Consider the following 18,929-nt stretch of genomic DNA (forward strand, 5'->3'; position numbering starts at 1 on the left):
CATGCACAGAAAATGTCCAGATTTGAATCTGCTGCCCTAGATGTTAGAGGATGGACGGACTGATGAATTCTGTCAGGTCTGCAGCAACCTCACAGGCTTTTATTTTGAAATACAGGCTCTTATTGTGGAAGTGCATATTGGTCCAATCACTTTGCTTTTCACAACTTGAATCCTCATGGAAAAAATACACAAGTAGGCCAAAGGACGAAAGTCAGCTCTTTCTGGATTTCGGTTAACACTTTGGACACAAACACACAGAGGCCACTCCCCTTTTATTATATGAATTTGACTTTAGTCAAAATATGTTTTCTTCATCTCCCATGCAATTTTCTTTTTCTCACAGATACTTTTGGTGCATTCAAAAAGTATCCAACTACTGGCCACAAAAATACAATTACAATTAAAGCCTCACCGGGTCGTGATTGAGCGTGGCACGTTTTATTAAAAGGTGTATTTGAACTTGTATTTCTCACACATTTGTTAAAATGTACAGTCTGTGCACAGCAATATTAAGTGTATTCATGATTTCATTATACAGCCACGTAAACACAAATCCATATAATCAATCAAAAGCAATACTCAGCCTTGTGTTTTTATTCATGACTAAACTATTGTGTCTTACAAAACTAAAAAATGCAAACTGTTCAAAGCTGCATTACTAGTCAGTGTTAAGTTACACGTCTGTGCATGTAATAACAAACAGTAACATAATAAAGTTATATTTCAGAGTAAAAATACAACTTGAAATTTATTTTCATTGCAATAAGATCAAGTCACGTGATGTAGATCTTTGAGCTTGTGATGGCTTTACTTCCAAAAAAAAAAAGTTAAATCGGCACAATTTGCAAAAAATGTCTTTTTTTTTTTTTAAGGTAAAGTTTTAAGTTGTGTTCTTCCACTGGCATCCACTCGTGTCTGTTCAACACAGTCTGTGGGGTGTAAACAACGGTAGGTTACAAGTAGGGAGGGACTTCTGGAGAAAAAGAAACTTAGCCTTTTAGTCGTACAGCAAATGAGTTGTTTCCCAGCCCCGTCACCCTCCCCTCACCTTCCTCCCGTGCTTCTATATGTTGTGCTTTAAGCCATAAACAGCAGCCTCATCATCTTGCGTACAGCCCAGACGTTCCAGTGAACCGTAGCTCAGTCCATGGACAGACGATGGGGCTTTGGAGGCCACTTCTCCTGCACCTGCACCTTGGTAATGCTCCTCACAGGAGAATATCTCACATGGATGCTTGTTGTCACTAAAATGTTCAGGTGCTGGTGATCTTTATCGGTGTCCTGATGTCACGGATTATTTGTACGTCTTTGATTCGGTGGTGTTTTGACCTTTGTTTTTATGTGGTCATTGTGATGTAGATGTTTGCACTGTATTTGTCTTATAGCTGCTCAAATTCAGAATAAACTCATCAGGAAGAGTGAAAACTGCAATAATGCAAACTTGTCAAAATGATAGAAGTGAATCAACTCTGGTGATTAGTGTTAATAATGTTCTTCTCTCCCCTTCTCCAGCGGTGTGCATTTCCCTCCCTGCACCTTTCAACGTGTCCATCTCTTCCTTTAACATGGAGCACACACTGAGCTATCAGCCAGGACCCGGGACCCCCAACAACACACACTTCAGTGTTCACATAATCCGACTCAGGTATTCAGCAGGAATGTACACGAATGCTGGAAAAGGTCAGCGGGTTCCAGCGGTTGGTGACCCCCCCCCCCCCCCCCTTCCCGAGCCCTCAGGGTGTCACCTTTAAATCATAATGAAACCGAAGAACCTCTGGAACAGGGTCAACTAGATGATGCTTGATTCTAGATGGCTGATTTCAAACTGCAGATATATTTAAGGGCCCCTTCACACATAGTACGAATGTGGTCGAATTGCGCATGAAGCAGGAATCGTATGCAGTACATGTAAAATTGGAGCTGCCTCCAATGCCTCACATACTTGTTGCTACAACGATTTCTGCACACCAGCAGCTGAAAGACAGAGTGCACGCTGTGAGCAAGGGCGCAATTTAGAACTAGAAATTGGGGGGACAAAGTGCGTGCGAGGCCCGCAGGGCTGAAGCCCATAGGCTGGGGGTCTGGGGGCCGCTTTAGGCCCCCAGAAGCCAACGGTTTCTAGATAAGCTAAAATGCATTCTGAGCATCCAGACCAGTAATTTTAATGTTTTGAGAAGACCATAAAGTGGACACCATTTGACTTATACAATTTGAAACTGTGGATATAAGTACTTTATTCTGAGAATAGCCAGCATTGATTTTATTAACATCCTGGTGTAAATAAGGTGTCACCACATGTGTAGAACTCAAAAAGAATGATAGGTTGAGTTTTCATTAAAAAAACAACAACTGCAATGTGGTAAAATGTATTCATAAATATGAAAGAACAGGTTCTTTATTAACTATCGCATACTGTATTTTTTTTCTCAAGATTTGTTTTTGCTTAATTTTGAAAAAAACAACATAATTTTAGGATAAATTACTTATCATGAATTTAATTTTCGAAGTGGCACTAATGACAACACTCATACTGAACATAATTTCGCTTGCATAGACTGATTTTGGAGATCAAACAATAATTGCAGATGGGCTTTCTGAGGTCCCATATAGCTTTTCTAATTTCCTTTTCTAACGTTCAGAATTTAGTAAATTAGCATATGGTCCATTGATACTTATGTGTAGACACTAGTCCCTAGAGGCAACTCTTTTTGGTTTCAAATCTGGGCAAATGCAGTCCCAGAAAATTCCGAATGTGACAAACAAGAAACAGGTGTTGTAAACAAGTCAATGCTGCTAAAAATACAAACTTGCAGAAACAAAATGGTTTGCACATAAGACTGGCATAGCATGTTTCAAGTACACACATATATGTCAGAAGGTGGGGGGGCATACCATATTCTGTCCCCCTGGTTGAAAAGTTAGGGGGAACATGCCCCCCATCCCCCACCAAATTGCACCCATGGCTGTGAGAGCCCATTCAATCCCTCTCACGGCAGGTGTCGGCCAAATTCCAGGTGACACATGAACATCTAACACTGCTCGCTTGGCACTTAGAAAACGTGTGGCCATTCGCGCTATTAGCAAGATCACTTTCGAGCTGGATGTGAAATTTGTCTAAGTGCCCCCACGACTGAAGTTGCCAAGTACACACGTGGTGTGCCAGACTGTCGGCTCCCCCCACAACACATGTGCGTGTGCTTTGAGCACTCCCCAACAGCACATGGCATGCGTGTGGTTCCCGCTCCCCCTGCAGGCAAGGCACCTCTCATCTGGTCACAGAGTGACACCTTGGTCTGTGCGCTGAACAGACAGAGGGCGTGACGGGCTGCCAACAGCAGCTGTTGACATCTCTGGTCCTGGACGTCACAGCTGCAGAACATGTACTGTGTTTTGACGGACACGTGCGTGTGTGTGCTTGCTGTCCTCGTGGAAATACATAAAAACATATATCACTTTTGTGACAGGCTGAAGAGCGCACACTTTGACAGGCTGTCCCAGCTGGGACAGACTGTCAGTTCATGTGGACACGCGGCAGGCGATCTGAATGTCACGTCTGTCTGACAGGACACACGTGTCCTGTGAGCTGCGCGCAAACACCACTTTCAGTCACATATCAGCAAAAATACACCGTAACAAACACAGTTTGGTCAGTTATCACTAGGCTTTTTTCTTTTTTAAAAAAATACATTGTTGATTATAGCCGTTTCACGCTGCTGTTATAAGACAGTAATTGTAGCGCAGTGATAAAGTTTCCATCTTGTAATCAGAGCTTTTGTAAATTGCAGATTCAAATCCCAGGAGTGACATTTATTTTTTATTTAACCAGGGTTATTTAACTGCGAGATTCTGTATTGCATCCCTTTTATTTATTGTTTATATCAACCCCGTGAAATTCACTAATTATACAACTGGTTTTTATTTTATTTATCGACAGTGTCATGCACAAAACCATCGCAACGGGTTTGTTCATGCCTACACGGCGGCTCGATGTTTTCGTGGTTCGCTCATACGAGTTGTTCCGCCGTGATTCGCCCTGATTTGTACTTATTCGTACTATGTGTGAAGGGGCCCTGAGCAAAGCTGTTTTTAATCCAGCTGTCAGTTCAGTTTGGTTGCAAAATCAACCAGTTGAATCTAGTTTATTCCCATTGAAGACCTCAAACATCCAGGAAGGGCAGTGAACTGGCATGGTCTTCATCCAACTAAGAGGAGGCAATGATCCTCACTATAAATGCTGAATAATTTATGCCCATAATGTACATTTTCACTGAGGGTCATTTCAAAGTGGTGATGGCGCGATGGACACCCTGGCAGGGACAGCTGCTGGCATCCAGTCAGTGTGGTGTGATGTGTGAACGTTTACGTGTCTCCTACCCAGAGGACTGTGGACCATCAATGACATACACACAAACCACACACTCTGTTTCACATTCAGTTCTACTATATATTGCAGAGATGTCATTTTGTATGTCACCTTATGTAGCACTTTGGGATCATTTGTATTGTGAATTGGTGCTATATGAAGAATTTCAATGGAATCACAACGTGAAGGAAGTCTACCAAATGGTTGCCAACATCTTGGCTCAAGACCTCAAAAATTCTAGCATTTATGTTAGTAAAATGCGCCATCTATCCAAATTATGATGTAGAGGACTTCAGGCCTGGCTCAGGTAGTAACATAATAGCAAATATGCAGCACATCTACTGAGCAGTCACTGAGATCTAGCACAGGACAGACACATGTTTTCCATATGGACCTCTTGCCCACTGAGGGATAGTTGCTCAAAAGTTTTGATGTTGCAGCATGGATTAGTTAACACCACTACATAACTTTTTTTTTTTTTTTTTTTTACAGGAGTATGAGTCACACCTTTTTTCTGTATTATCAGCTCTTTAATTTTGTTTTATTTTTGTATTGTTGCAGTTTACTTTTTATTATTAGTCTATTTTGTTTAGAGCTTTGATTCTTGGGAAAGCCCGGCATTAATACAGTGATTAAAGTTCTCCATCGCTAAGCCACTGAGCCGTCCTGAGGCAAAATCAAGGCTGGACCCAAGATATAAAATTTACCGCATCCCTTGGACACATGCGCGCTGCGTTCACCCTGATCACTTATGTTCTGTTTTCATTGACATTTGTCTGTCTGTCTTGCGTTGTTCCTGGTTTCTGAATGAATCGATAGTGCTTATACAAAATCAAAAGGAATGAGGATTTCAGATCAAAGATCAATGTCAGGATCAGAGTCAAAAGAATCAAGATGAAATCTCAGTGACCACTGGCAAGGTCTCCTCAGTGATCTGGATCAACACCACAATTTGGTCAACATTTCTTGTATCCAAAGCCTCTGAACCTAATTTGATTGAAATCCCTGTGTGGAAGGTTTGGGCCCAATACAGAAAAAATGAATTCCTAAACTGAATTCATTTTGGATGTTCAACTTCCCAACATGATTACCACTAACCTTAAATTTTTGTCAAGCTTATACCACCACCTGAACACATCACCAATGTAGCATTATTATGGAATCTAGGGTGTTGCCCGTGGGGATCCATGGACTCTAGATTGGGAAGTATTTATAAAATGGGGAGCTGCAATTTTTGTGGTAAGGGTGGTACTAAATTAAGCTAAGCTTGTATAATGAGTTGGAATAACGTGCATCCAGAATTTTTTTTATAACTTACACCTCAACAGTTTGTAGAAGAGAAACTAAAACCCTTTCTTTCCTGTTAATTATGTAATTTTTTTTATGTTAATTTACTGTCTTAATGTATTTATAAATTGTTTAGGTTCTTGTTATCATATACACACTATTATTATTATCATTATTATTATTTTTTTCTACTTCTATTTTAAATGGACCACAATGGAAATAAGTGTTTTCACTTTCTTCTGTCATCCATGTATTTTTAATGTATTAACAATTATATTATGCACTTACTTGAATTGAAAAATCACTTGCCACACTCACGCTTTTCAAATAAAGATGATTTACTGCCCTTTGCTGGAATGGCATGTGGGTCAAGAAAGTATTGTTCCATTTTCGCAGTGTTCATCATTGATCCAAACTGCATAAGCATACCAAAAGAAAAATGTCAGCTGTCCACAGTTTCTCTGTAATTGAAGCTGCACACTCATGCACAGTTACTGTAAACAGGTGCTTTTAATCTGACAAACAAAGACAGTGGCAGAAGACATTAAAAACACTACACATTTCACCCATGGTACCAACATGAAACGTAAGTCACTCATGGTAATAGCAACATGAGCCTTAACTACACTGACTAAACTAACTGAGCTACAAAAACACAATAAATCAATAACACTAACAACACTGGTAAACTAACATAAACCACAATAACATTTAAATCCTCAAAACCCCGAACTCCCATGGTGTATTGTAGCACAACGTACATTGTTGACTGCTTAGCTAAAATTGCTAATTTCTTCCAAAATATTAGTCCTATCAATTTTCTGTTTTTGCAGCATTCATCCTTGGCCAAAATGCATAAGCATACCAAACAGCAAATGTCAGCGCTCCTCGATTTTTGTGTGATCGAAGCCATACACACGCACACACAGAGGTAACTTATCTCTTATATAATACAGATAAATAATCAAACTTTCCACAGCAAATACAAACTTTAGGAAATAGGACGAAAAAAAATCAGCCAGACAAATTGTACATTATGATTGACTGACATTTGTCAAGACAATTTCAAGTATCAGTAAGTTGGTTTTAAACATGAACCAAAATGAATAGAGGTCAGTGGCAAAGGGAAGGGACATAGATAAGAGTGTTTTAATGTGTCCGTTTCGGTTTGATTTGACTATGGTCTATAACTTAATGTGTGATATTACACTTTTATATTGTGAGCTCAAACATAAAAAACTTTGCTCTTTTAGGTAGTTAGGTTTGAATGTGCACAAACAAATTTTTGATTGTTTGGAGCCCCACACTCATATTGGGACATTTTGCGGTGATGACCCCCCCGAGTGGGCCCTTTCTTGCAAATGTATAAGAGCTGCATAAACTTTCACTGTAGCTCTGCAAAGACTCTGTTTCCAACATACTGACTTTGTGCAACACCCTGCACCTGCATCCCTGAAGATATTTTGTTTGTAAAATTTGCCAGTTTTTGCAATTTGATTCACTTGTAGTTTAACGCTTTCCTAGCGAAGGGAGAGAAAACTGGAGAGACAGATCAAATCGTGTTCAACACATAAATATGATTCACTTCTGTGTTAAAACCTTGATGATGTTTCTGAAAGTGGCGGACCACGTCATCGTGCATCACTTTGTTCGAAGGAAACAACCACGCGCCAGAAGCCACACAGCGCGACGCTCATTACAGACTGTTTCTTTGATTGCTTGCACCTATGGCACATATAGAATGCATAATGGCACTTTTTTTAATTATTTCTGATATGACACAGACACTGCAACCATTGTCATGATGTACTTTAACAGCCAAGCCAACTAAGAAATGTGTCAACTTAAATTGTGAAACAAATATTCTGCTTCCAAATCAGTTTTAAACCCACAACCTACTTGTTACTGAAATGCCAAAAGTTACTGAAATGCCAAAATTATTGTGTAATCCATTACACAATACTTTTTGTACATTAACAGAGAGCACTCTGGGTGGAGTACCAACACATTAATATTATTATTATTAATAATAATAATAATAATAATAATAACAAGAGCAATCAGAAATTTCTAATGTCCACCAATCTTGATCTGGATCACCTCCAAAATTGAGTGGTGCAAATTTAGTGAGAATCCCTGATGTAGTTTTGACATAATCTTGCTAACAGACAAACAAATAAATAAACACCAATGATTTTATTACCTTCTTGGTGGACGTAATAACACTTTATAGTAAGGACCATACGTGATCATGAATTCATGCATGACCTGCAAATTACTTCAACCATGATTTCATGCTCATTCCTGTACATAACATACATTTACCCACACTGATACCGAAGATCTGTAATGACTGATGCACAACTGAAGACTCCTGAGCAGAAAAAAAGCCTCTCATGGGAAGTTCAAACGGTCTTTATTTACTAGTTAGCTGCTGCAGTACATACATAATGCCATCCATGTTGAAACAACCAAATAGAACCACACAGATAAATGAGTTCCAAAAAGTAACCATGCACATGAGGGGAACAGCAAAGGGAGAGTCCAGTTTAGTTAGCAAAAGGTCAGTAATCAGGGATCAAACATATGATGCACGAAGTTGAATAGACAGCAGACTTCACTTGGAGGAAACTATACATCACAACACTGGAACAGAATGTGAGAAAGCTAGTTTGCACACAAGACAATCTGGCACTGGGGGGAAGGATTTGTGATGCTTAAATACTGTATATATAACATCAACAGTATCTTTCACCTGGTGCAAAGCAATGTGCAGTGCAAGTGTCACTGCTCGTGTACAACTGACGCAGCTGTCATTGTCATACACGGTGCCCACTTCATGGTCACAGCAAGAATAATTTTCTTATTTGTGCACCCTTGAGTGTGTTGAGCTAAAAATGAGGTGTAACTGGATGCGGTGGACATGCATTGCTCTTACAGGGCAGCAGAAAGAGGCTGCATAGACCACTGAAGTCTGGACTTTTATGGAGGTATGTGCTCATGCCGTGCATCACTGTATGCAGCACGCGACGGAACCACCTTAGATCCTGGGTGGCAGGATGAGTGCATATGTCTTTGTCTTCATTTGAACCAATCATTAAGAAATATGAGCAGTATGTGACTGCACAGGCAGCACAGTGGCTTAGTAGTTATTATGTAAAACCTAAATAGATCCTTGTCATTTGATTGGTGGTTTGTATGTCACGTGACGGGTTATTCGTACTATTTGCCATTGTGTTCCAGTTACCGTGCAATTTTGGTTCTATTCAAGCATGCCGTTTTGGTTCTATACGTTTTGTGCTATTGCACACCGGGGCCACAGCATGCGTGCACTAGCGGTGATGGTGCTTAGCTTAAAAACAAACATGGCAGAGTTTGCATTTGCACACCAGCAGATACGGACTACATCATCAAGATTGTTTTTGAACTATCTAACTGTTTTTGCAAGTTGACTGAGAACAGTTTTGGATTGGATTGGACTGCTATTTAAAGTTCATGTTGGATTGTTTGTAAGTCCCCTTTCTCTTGTTTTTAAATTAATAAGTTAATAAAATTTCAAATGACAAGGCTCTATTTTAGGCATTATATAAAACAAATAATGAATGATTTTCATTTGTGCAATGGTATGAATATTTCATTGAGTGAAAGATTCTTACCATTGCATTCATTCTTTGCATAATACTCTTGCCTCATGGCAAGAAGGTCTTGGGTTCGCTCCCGACCTGGTCCTATCAGTACGGAGTTTTAATGTTCTCATCCTGTTTGCATGGGTTTCCTCTGGGTGCTGCAGCTTCTTCCCACTTCCAAAAAGACATGCAGCTTAGGTGAATTGGCTAAATTGACGGTCTGACTGTGTGAGTTTGTTCGTCTATATATGTGTTGGCCCTGTGACAGACTGGCAGTTTGTCTAGGGTGTACCCTGCTTCCCAATGACCCTTAACTGGAATAAGCGGGTTCAGAGGATGGATGGATGGATGGATGGATGGATGGATGGATGGATGGATGGATGGATGGATGGATGGATGGATGGATGGATGGATGGATGGATGGATGGATGGATGGATGGATGGATGGATGGATTATACTGAATGATATGATATGGTAAATCTATCTGGAGTAGATTCTTCTGAAAATAAAGACTTTGTGAGGGAAGACACCAAGTCACACATGACAACTTTGAAGGAATTACAGGCTTCTGTCATTGTGGTTGACATAACTGTACATAGTGCAAATTTTATACACAAGAAAACAGATCAAACAGCAAATAAAGTTTCACTTTTTTAAAGAAAATCCTCATTAATTGGATTATATCATTTGAAATTGACTGAATTTGAAATTGACAATGACTGAAAAGTTTCTTCTTGCTAAAAAATGTTTTCAACTCTTCCAGCATCTCAGTATTTTATATTTATTTTTACAGCGAAGCAATGTGACCTCAGACGAAATGGTGTTCGACACACACAATCAGAGATCAGCGATAAGTCAGATCTTTCACTTTTGTTTCTGAAGCATCAACATTTGCATAAGCCTGTCTGATAAGTATTGGTTTATTGTATCATAATGACACACACAGCGCACACTAAGTGAGATCTTGTTTCAGTTATGAATGATATCAACGGCAGTAACCTTGCTATATTTTCTTCCTGAGGTTAAGTATTTACTTGTATAGGACAGGAAGGGAGGATGACTGCAGGTTTTTATTCCATCATAGGGTAACCGGGTGGAATGAAAACCTGGAAATTGTTATGAATAAGGACAAGGTGAAGTCATTTATTATGACTAAATAGCATAGGATAAGAAAGGTCGATTTGAATTCCAAAATAATGGCTATCTTGAGGAATTGGTTTAGACTGGGTGAAGAAGAAAAAAAAAGAGGAGGAGAACTTGTCCAGAGACCAAGAGAGAAATCAGAAATCTTTGATTGCTCTTGTTTATTAAATATTATATAAAACTGGTTCCACGCATTTAATTCTGAAGATTTTCTGAATTGTGTAATTTAACATCAGGGGTGCCAATAATTTTCACCATGATTGTAGAAGTGTTTGAAGACAAAGCAAGTGAGACAAAACAGTTTGACACATCCTTCTCCATAAATGTTCTTTTCCGTTTAGGTCAAAGAACTCCTGGAGGCCAGTGAATGGTTGTTTGGAGCTGACTGTCAGACAGACGTGTAACCTCACCAAAGCTTTCAAGCAACCACTCGATCATTACCGAGCTCGCGTTCAGGCCTTCACGCCCACACAGAAATCCAACTGGACAATGTCTGCACAGTTCCAACCTCTGAGTGACAGTAAGACACCAAGAAGAACACACTTCACATCAGAAGTACCCTCTGCAAATGCAGTGTACTGTGATGACTTGACAGACATAATTCATCCAACAACCTGCTCAGATTGCACAGAATCCAAAATCCTTGGTTTCACAGCAAAAATAGTGGGTGGGGGGGGCGCACAGGAAACAAATGTTCTCATAAGTAGATGCATTTTTCTTCTTCTTTTTCAAGGTCTATCATAAACTGTATTGAGCAAAGCTTTCCAACACTCTGACATGATCTTCATAGTAGAGCGGTTAAGACCAACTTTTCACAAGAATCGTTCAGTTTTTGAAGAAAGCATGAAACTTTGCACAGGGATACTATGGGACCTAAAGACCATGAAAAAAATAGACCCCCAAAAATTGCGCCCCCTGGTGGCTGCCATATTGAATTTTAAAATTGCCACTGAAATTGACCAATTTTTAATATTATTTCAATTTATGATATGCAACGGACAGTAATTACAGCATCTATCACTGTTTTCAGTATCAGGGTATATTTCAATGAAGTTCTGAATCTAGTCATATGGCAGCCATATTGGATTTCAAGATGGCTGCCTTGTTTTTTACTTTTCTTTGGTTTTCTTAAAAATGACAGTAATGCAGGGAAAGAAGTTGATCAAAGTTTAGTATTTTTGGTTCTAAAATCAGTAAATATCAATGAAAGTCAACCTCAAAGGGTCTTGAGGTTCTTATACCAGTGTTATGTAATAATAAAAACACCTATATGGATGCTATGGCACTATTTTATGCTGCCAAGCTGCCCAATACATCAGAGATTACAGTTAAGACAGTGCTAAATTTCCAAAGCAAAAGTGCAACTTAAAATCCTATTTAAATTCTTTATCTCTTGTTTGCTTAATAATGCTTGTCTTTAATGCATTTCACGATGTTTGGCAAGCTGCTTCATAGTATATGGGGTGCCATATGAGCCAAATTGAGCCAGTATGGTGTTCGTCATCTATCACATGTGATGTTATAATTTTGAATGTTTTTGTGGCTTTTTGAAAGAATTAGTATAATTTTCTGGGTATTCATGTTTTCTCTATATTTTCAGGTTTTGAATCAAGATGTCAACACAGTTGGAGCTTGTTGCATGCGGCTGCACAAAGTCTTGCACAGGCAATTGCAAATGTTTTAAGACATTCGAAACTAAAAATACTTGCACCCAGCTGTGCAAAAGCAATGGGTAGTGCTACGATGGATAAGCTTCTGACATTGATCAGACACATGCCAGCAAGGCAACTTTTAATTATTAACTTGCTGGACATTTGGCCATCTGGGTAAGATTTCCCCACACTTGGGCTATTTGAAATGGACGAAAACGTTCATATATGTTTTTAAAGCACTAAACATTTACTGATGCAACTTTAAATCATTCTGTTTGAAAACAAAAACAAAACAAAAAAATGAATATTCAAGTTTGCTGTAACAAAGATAGCATAAGATAGCATTTTAGTTTTTAAATAATCTGTTTTGTTCTGTTCCAGATCTACACGTTTAATTATAATAAATCAGCTGTTTGTTATAATCTTAATTTTTTTTTTTTTTTTTATAAATTTGGGGCAATAATATCAGTTTGCGCAGGTAATTTCTTGTAAATAACACACTTTATAATGAAGTATCCCAGGAGCGATACAGATTATTCCACTATGGCTAAAATAATTCATCTGAAATGTGGAACTGGCATTAGCTGGATATGGCTAATACGAACCATATCTTTTGGCCTTGTTTATATTCATTTGGCAGCCCACCCATCTATTTTACCTTTAAAGTTGCAATGGTGCATAGACATGTTTGAACTAGATTTCTGCCTTCCAGGATTTAAACATAGAGCTTTATTACCAGTTACTTAATTTGAAAGGTAATTCTCTGATGTATACTCAACATATATGGCACTGTATGCTAAGTAGGATGCATGGAAAAAATAGAAGAAAAATATTTTGACAATAGAGTGAAATATGGCAGCCATCTTGAAATCCAGTATGACAAACATCTAGTAGATGAATTGTGAATGAAACTATTGCAATCACTACTTCATAGATACAAAGGCCTGAGGCTTGAATTTTGAATTTGTCACTAAAATAGCAGAGATAATCAATACTTAATTTTAATTGCAGCCATTTTGGAATCCAATATGGCCGGCATCAGGCAATTAATGTAATAGGTTAATTGGACTCCTCATTACTTATGGGTAACTTTTACAATTACGCTTCCATCTTTACAGAGGACTGATATTTTTCATAATCTTCATTTTAATGGAATTGGAATCCAATATGGCCTCCATCTCACAAAGTTGAAAATGAGTCCATTGGATTCCCTGACCCCAAAAACATGGGTAAATATTTTGGAATTGTGCTTTTATCTGCCTTAATTTGAAAGTAAATGGCAAAAATATGTTGAAAATAATGGCCATTTTTTTAATCCAATATTGCAGCCACCAGGGGGCGTTATTTTTTGGGGTCTATTTTTTTTTCATGATCCCTATGTCCTATAGGATCACTGTGCCCAGTTTCATGCTTTCTTCAAAAACTGAACGATTTCTGCCTTAACCGCTCCACTATCATGGATGTTGATGGACATCATATAATTATTCATTTAGTATAATTTGGTAGTACGGATCATTGCAAATCCAAATCTTCATACCCCGTAATGGAAGCAGCCAAAGGAAGAAGAAGTTACTTCGTAGGAATGATCAGGAGCTGAGCCGAATCAGGCTGAATGTCAAAAAAATAAATAATAATAAAACAGGATTCGTGCCACATCTGGGGGGAATAAGAATTGCGGAGGACAGCTGTTCGAATACCCAGACTGTGCGCCGACCCGCCCCAATTTATTCATGCACGTGCCGTGTGCATGAGCCTCCAAACGTGGTAATAGAACCTGGTCAGGGGCCAGATTGCGGTAAGAGTGATAAGGATACACTTCGAAGCTGTACGATTGCAGCCCGATTGCAGTTCGGCAGGATATAATCCAGCAGCACTCAAGGTGGGCTCGTGGTGTGTTCAGGCACAATCGGGACATTGGGTTGTGGCGGAAACATGCCAAAAGTCCCCCGAAGGCAATCAGAGTGTCACAAATGTCACTTTCACGCCGTCCAATTGTTTAGCATGCAGTCAGACGGCACTTCATCTGCCATTCAATAGTTTTTCCACTTCGGCTGCACCACAAATGTTTTGAACATATGCAAAATATTCAAAGCAGCTGCACGACTGTTTCGACTGCGCTCAGAATGCTGTCCAATGCCCACGAATGCACCTCGACACCTCTCGAATGTGGGTCGAATTTTCATTTGGACGGGATTCGGGCTCATTCTATTGTGATGGGGGTACAGGATTTGCATGGTGATGCAAAGTGTTATTTCATGTGCAGCCAACCCCAGCAATGCTTTGTTGCAGCTTGTGTTTATTTTTCATAAAGCGTTTGATTCAGTATTTCAGCCTGCACTCTGGGACATTCTGAGTATTTGTGGCTCTCTACCGGGTCCCCTGTTGTTTCCCTGGATAACCGGGGCAAGCCAAAAACAATAAAATAAATAAATAAAAATTCTTCTGCAGATGCTCATGACACAAAAGCAGCACTGATAAATCGACTGAAATAATGATGAATGTGCTGAACGTTTTCACCTCTGTCGCCCTGTAATACTGTATAATCCTTCCGACGGGTAGAGGCCGGTATCCAGCATCAAAAGGACATTCAACGACTTAAACATATTCAGACCTTTTGACCTGGGTTCCACAGTACTTAGAATGAATTGCTGGTGGCTCTACGACTGCCCTTCTAGTTACTGTTTTTAGTCTCATATTTGATTTGCAGTTATTCCATTCACATTACACTTTAATTAAGGGAAATTTCTCTTTGCAGCTGTGTTGGGACCTCCAGATGTGTATGTGTCTGGCTGTGGAAACTGCTTACTGGTTAAGGTCAGTGTTCCCACAACAAGGGCACCCCAGCAGAATGAGCAACTCCGCAAACTCTACAGGGATCTCGACCTCCTCGTGCGTAGGACCAGGGATGGAGCACAGGTACGGGTCAGAAATAATTACTGAGGGTCCGACATTTGAGACTCAGAGAGGTGATCATAGATTTGTAATCTTAAAGCTATACGGCCTTTCAAATTTCACAAAACTGACAAAATTTGTTTATTTTTGTAACATTACATTTTTGCATAATTGCAGCTCATTTTAATGAAGAGAATATATTTATCTGGTGTGTGTGTGGGGGGGTCCAGAGCAAATATTGTTTTCCGTCTAACAGCATTGTGTAGATAGACTGCAGGAGGAAGTGCGTGTGTGCATGTGTGAGGTTTTGAGATTACTTGTGACCTGACCCACTTGCTTGGAGTATGTTAGCGTGCACGCTAACATACATAAAAATGTCTTGTAAATAAATTCAGAGATGTTATCTGGGTTCAAAAATCACATTTTTAGGGTTTTTTTTTTTTTTGGCTCATGTTGACAAAATATATGAAGAGCATATTAGATTTATACAGAAATAAGCTGTTTTGGAGCATTTTCCGCCATCTTGGCTTATTTTGTTCAAGAGAGCAATCAGTTGATGTCATGCTGCCTTTCTTTACTCCACTTGGCAGTTGCTGTGTCCTTCCCAGCATTCTCATGAAGCTCAGCAGAAGCCCCCACAAAACCTATGATGTCACTACCAAATGTAGGTCTGATCACTTGAATTTCTGCCCCTCGGGGGTCAAAATTCAAAAATGTTTTCAGACAGTGTGAATGGTGTACCGTACTCATTGTCGAGGACCTAGCTGGGACATGTATGCACATCATTTCTAGACTAATATAACCCCACTTGGATATGTGCCAAAATCTGTATCCGAGACAAACATCCCGAAAATGACCACACCCTTTGTCATCTCGAGTCCTACTTCAAATTAGTCTTGAAATGTTGAGTTATCCTCTCCTAAAGAATGTGCATATAATATATATCTAACCTAGGTCCTAGACTATTAATGCCATTATCATCTTCAGGCTGAGAGTTTGACACATGACAGATTTTAAATCCTGGTTTTATTGCCATCTAGTGCTTTACATTTGTAAACCCCAAAAGTGATGCGTTCCAGTATGACATCACTGATGGATGTGACCATGACTTGATGAAACAAAAACACAAACTGCAACATACTGCAATGATACGAGTTCATAGAGTTCAGTGGAATAACGTTTGTCTGCATATTCGCCACCGTTTGACCACATTGCCCACAAACCCTGGTGTCATTACCACTGCCAGGAAGGTTCTGTAGTTTATGCATTGTCTTGTTTTTCTATGTCTTCATGGGACTCGCCTGAGAAAATTCTGAACTGATTTTTATGAGTTCATGCAAACACTCATTGCAGCTTTTAAATCAAGCTAACACTTATGTGTCCAGAAACAATAAAAAAACAAACACACATTGATGTGGTTGGGCCAAAGAGTCCATAGACGTCTGAGGGGTTAAAGAAGCTCCAGTGTAATTCCACAGTATGCCACAGTAGTACGTAGTAATATTAATAATTTCAGTAGTAGTTCAGTCTTCATAGTCCATGGGCCACGCAGGTTTTTGGTACAATCCAGTCTCAGAATACCACAGCGGACACAAAAATGCATGAGTACCTTCCCTGAGCAGTAGGTAGCCAAGACAGGGTCAATGGAGGATTACACGAGGGTCAAAATTCTAAAATGCTCCAATCATATTGAAAAGTATATCAAATTATTTGTCTGATCACAAAGATTCAAAAACATATAGTTTGGACTACATATGGCTGAATATTATGGTGTTACAGCAAAACTGTAGCAAATGCTGATTTTTGTTTGTACAGTAGTCAAAAATTAAAGTTACTCCACTTTTGATAAAAAAAAAAAGTGGTGCAAATGATTAGCTGAGCTAATAGAATTTTTTAAAAAGGAATAGTTTTCACCATCTGTTATGCTTAGTTGTTGCAAGTAGTAACACAGTATGTCATAGAATCCAGTGGACATTGATATTGTTTGCTCGTTACTTTGGAGACTAAGCATTCAAAACAGTCAAAACTGTTACATCTTCAATCTCTTTCTAATCTTTTTTTGGCCCCTGGACAAATAAACCAGCCTTTGTCACAGTGTTTGCAGTTTTTACCCGTAACTCCATAACATTCAGTCATAGGTAGTCCAAACTGTACCTTTTTGGGAATCCTGGTGATCAGACAAACAGTATGTTATATCTTTCAATGTGACTGGAGTATGTTTAGTTTTGACCTCTGTTTAATCCATCATTGACTCACACTTGGCTGTAGCTACCACTCTGGGTTGGTTATCACACATTTTTGGGTCGGCCATGGTACACTTCAGTCACCCTTGGTGCTACTGATTAAGTCAAACGTGGTTGTGGGCACATGAACTATTACTGGTGGTTTGGTTTTGCAGTTAAAGAACACCTTTTTAGATCTAGTGTTGTTTTTCATGTCTTTTGTTTAAATGGGAGAGGATGGTGTAATTAATATTCATATGTGACCGTGCTTGTAATCCAGGATCTTATTACAGGGGGTATTGAGGGGGCTCTAACCCCCTAATTAACAAATTTCTTTCCCCACGACTAGCCCCAAATTCTCCATGAATGAAGTTGACCACACAAAATTAAATATCTTCATATTGTTAGCAATGACATCGAAGTCAAAGTATGTGTAACTGGCCATCCATACCCGAACCCAATTATTCCAGTTAAGGGTCTCAGGGGGATTGGGGCCTTAGGTTTCCCATCAGCTATTGGGCGAGAAGCAGGGTACACTCAGACAGGCCATGCAAATGTGACCGGAGGGCCTTTGTGGCCAGGGCGGTGGTGAGATCGAACCCCAGACTGCAGGAACTAAAGACCAGAACTCTACCAGGTCAGTCAAAGGGGAATTCCCCATTAGCCAAGCTAGTGGGAACATCTTTTCAATCCAGACTTCACCTTGCAACACAAAAATGCAAATTTTAAAAACTTGTGTGGGTTCCCTCCAGGTTTTTTCTTTTTTTAATCACATTTTCCATCCCGTCCCAATTTTTTTTCTGATTTGGGGATGTAAATTAAATACAGTCTAATGAACTGATAGGTGCGTGTGTGTGTGTGTGTGTGTAAGCAAAGGTTTATGTTCTGAGATAGAAGACTTACAGTAGAAAGAAAGAAAGAAAAAAACACCAAAGGCTTGTGTTATTTTTGGGGAAACAACAGAGACGTTTTGCAGCTCTACAGCGTGGTTTGCGTGGAGTTTCATACCGTGTTAATCCATAGTGTTTGGCTATAATGAAACCTCGCAGTGCAATGTAGAATACCAAGAAATCAAAACAGCAAACCCGCAAAGCTGCATCTCTTTGAAAAACTGTTAAGAATACTGAGGCGCTGCTGTCGTAGACATAGTCAGGTTTCCTCTGATGGTTCGAGTTTCACTGAGTTTGGTTCTGACCACACGGCTTCCTCTCACTGGCTCCCATTTTCCTGTTTACAAGGAAGCAGCGGTGAACATGACACAAGAAACTTCAACTCATTATAGTTCCAATATGATTTACATCAACCCACATTTTTACCGCTTAAGGTGGACAATGATTAGATCAGATAATTGTGGCTAAATTATCAAGAGATCAGGGAGAAAAACAAAGACAGTTTCATTGTGTTTTTTTCTAGTGTACAAGTTTAACAATATACACCAGAACAGCTGGGAAACTACAACACATGTCATTTAAATTTCAGTATTTTGATTCTACCATATTCTCGTTAAAACAAAAAAATATGACAAAGTATGCACTGTTGGACACTTAACCCAAAAAGCCAAATTTTAAATAATATATGAGATAATAATAAAATAATATAAATAATATAAATAAATATATATATATATATATATATATATATATATATATATATATATATATATATATATATATATATATATATAAATAATATACGTATTTTCTTGATTAAACACCTGACTTTTAATACGGGCCAGGTCAAAAC

At 39.1% G+C, this 18,929-nt stretch overlaps 1 protein-coding gene across 1 annotated transcript in view; it reads left to right on the forward strand.

The window, feature by feature from the left end:
- Window positions 1-1,053: 1,053 nt before the first annotated feature.
- Window positions 1,054-18,929, forward strand: part of LOC117524846 (interferon alpha/beta receptor 2-like) — a 30,514-nt gene continuing 12,638 nt past the window's right edge. Inside the window, exons 1-4 of the mRNA XM_034186662.1 lie at window positions 1,054-1,198; window positions 1,513-1,645; window positions 10,762-10,940; window positions 14,828-14,988. Of these exons, the coding sequence (XP_034042553.1) occupies window positions 1,159-1,198; window positions 1,513-1,645; window positions 10,762-10,940; window positions 14,828-14,988 (513 nt within the window). The 5' untranslated portion in view covers window positions 1,054-1,158. The remainder of the gene's footprint in view (window positions 1,199-1,512; window positions 1,646-10,761; window positions 10,941-14,827; window positions 14,989-18,929) is intronic.

This window comes from Thalassophryne amazonica, chromosome 14, assembly GCF_902500255.1.
Source record: "Thalassophryne amazonica chromosome 14, fThaAma1.1, whole genome shotgun sequence".
Classification (NCBI taxonomy): Eukaryota; Metazoa; Chordata; class Actinopteri; order Batrachoidiformes; family Batrachoididae; genus Thalassophryne; species Thalassophryne amazonica.